Source organism: Crocuta crocuta, unplaced genomic scaffold (genome assembly GCF_008692635.1).
Source record: "Crocuta crocuta isolate KB4526 unplaced genomic scaffold, BGI_CrCroc_1.0 scaffold139, whole genome shotgun sequence".
Lineage (NCBI taxonomy): Eukaryota > Metazoa > Chordata > Mammalia > Carnivora > Hyaenidae > Crocuta > Crocuta crocuta.
In genome coordinates, this window is record NW_027533258.1 from 3,814,312 (window position 1) to 3,814,668 (window position 357).

Genomic DNA, 357 nt, shown 5'->3' on the forward strand with positions numbered 1-357 from the left:
GCGCCCCGACCCGGGCCGGGCGCGCAGCCAGGGCCCTGCATTCCGCCCGCGCGGGGACCTCCCTCCGCGCCCTCCGCCTCCCTCGCTCGCTCGCTCGCTCGCTCGGGCCAGTCGGTGGGGCCTCACGTCCCGCTCCGGCTCTCTTTCCCGGCAGGCACGAACCCCGCCGAGCAGAACCAGCCGCCAGAATGCTCCTCCTGTTGCTGGGGATCATCGTCCTCCACGTCGCAGTGCTCGTGCTGCTCTTCGTCTCCACGATCGTCAGCGTGAGTGCCCGGCGGGCGGCGCGGAGGGGGCGCGGGCGGGGCACCCGGAGCTCCCCCTCTCCCCCGACCCGAGGCTCGGGCCTCCGGGGGG

General features: G+C 76.2%; 1 protein-coding gene across 3 annotated transcripts in view; it reads left to right on the plus strand.

Annotated features, from left to right (window-relative positions):
• The window catches only part of PMP22 (peripheral myelin protein 22), a 42,195-nt gene that overhangs the window by 4,489 nt on the left and 37,349 nt on the right, over positions 1-357 (plus strand). For all 3 annotated transcript variants that reach the window (XM_077746841.1, XM_077746839.1, XM_077746840.1), the window contains exon 2: positions 155-266. In XM_077746841.1, the coding sequence (XP_077602967.1) occupies positions 189-266 (78 nt within the window). In that variant the 5' untranslated portion in view covers positions 155-188. The remainder of the gene's footprint in view (positions 1-154; positions 267-357) is intronic.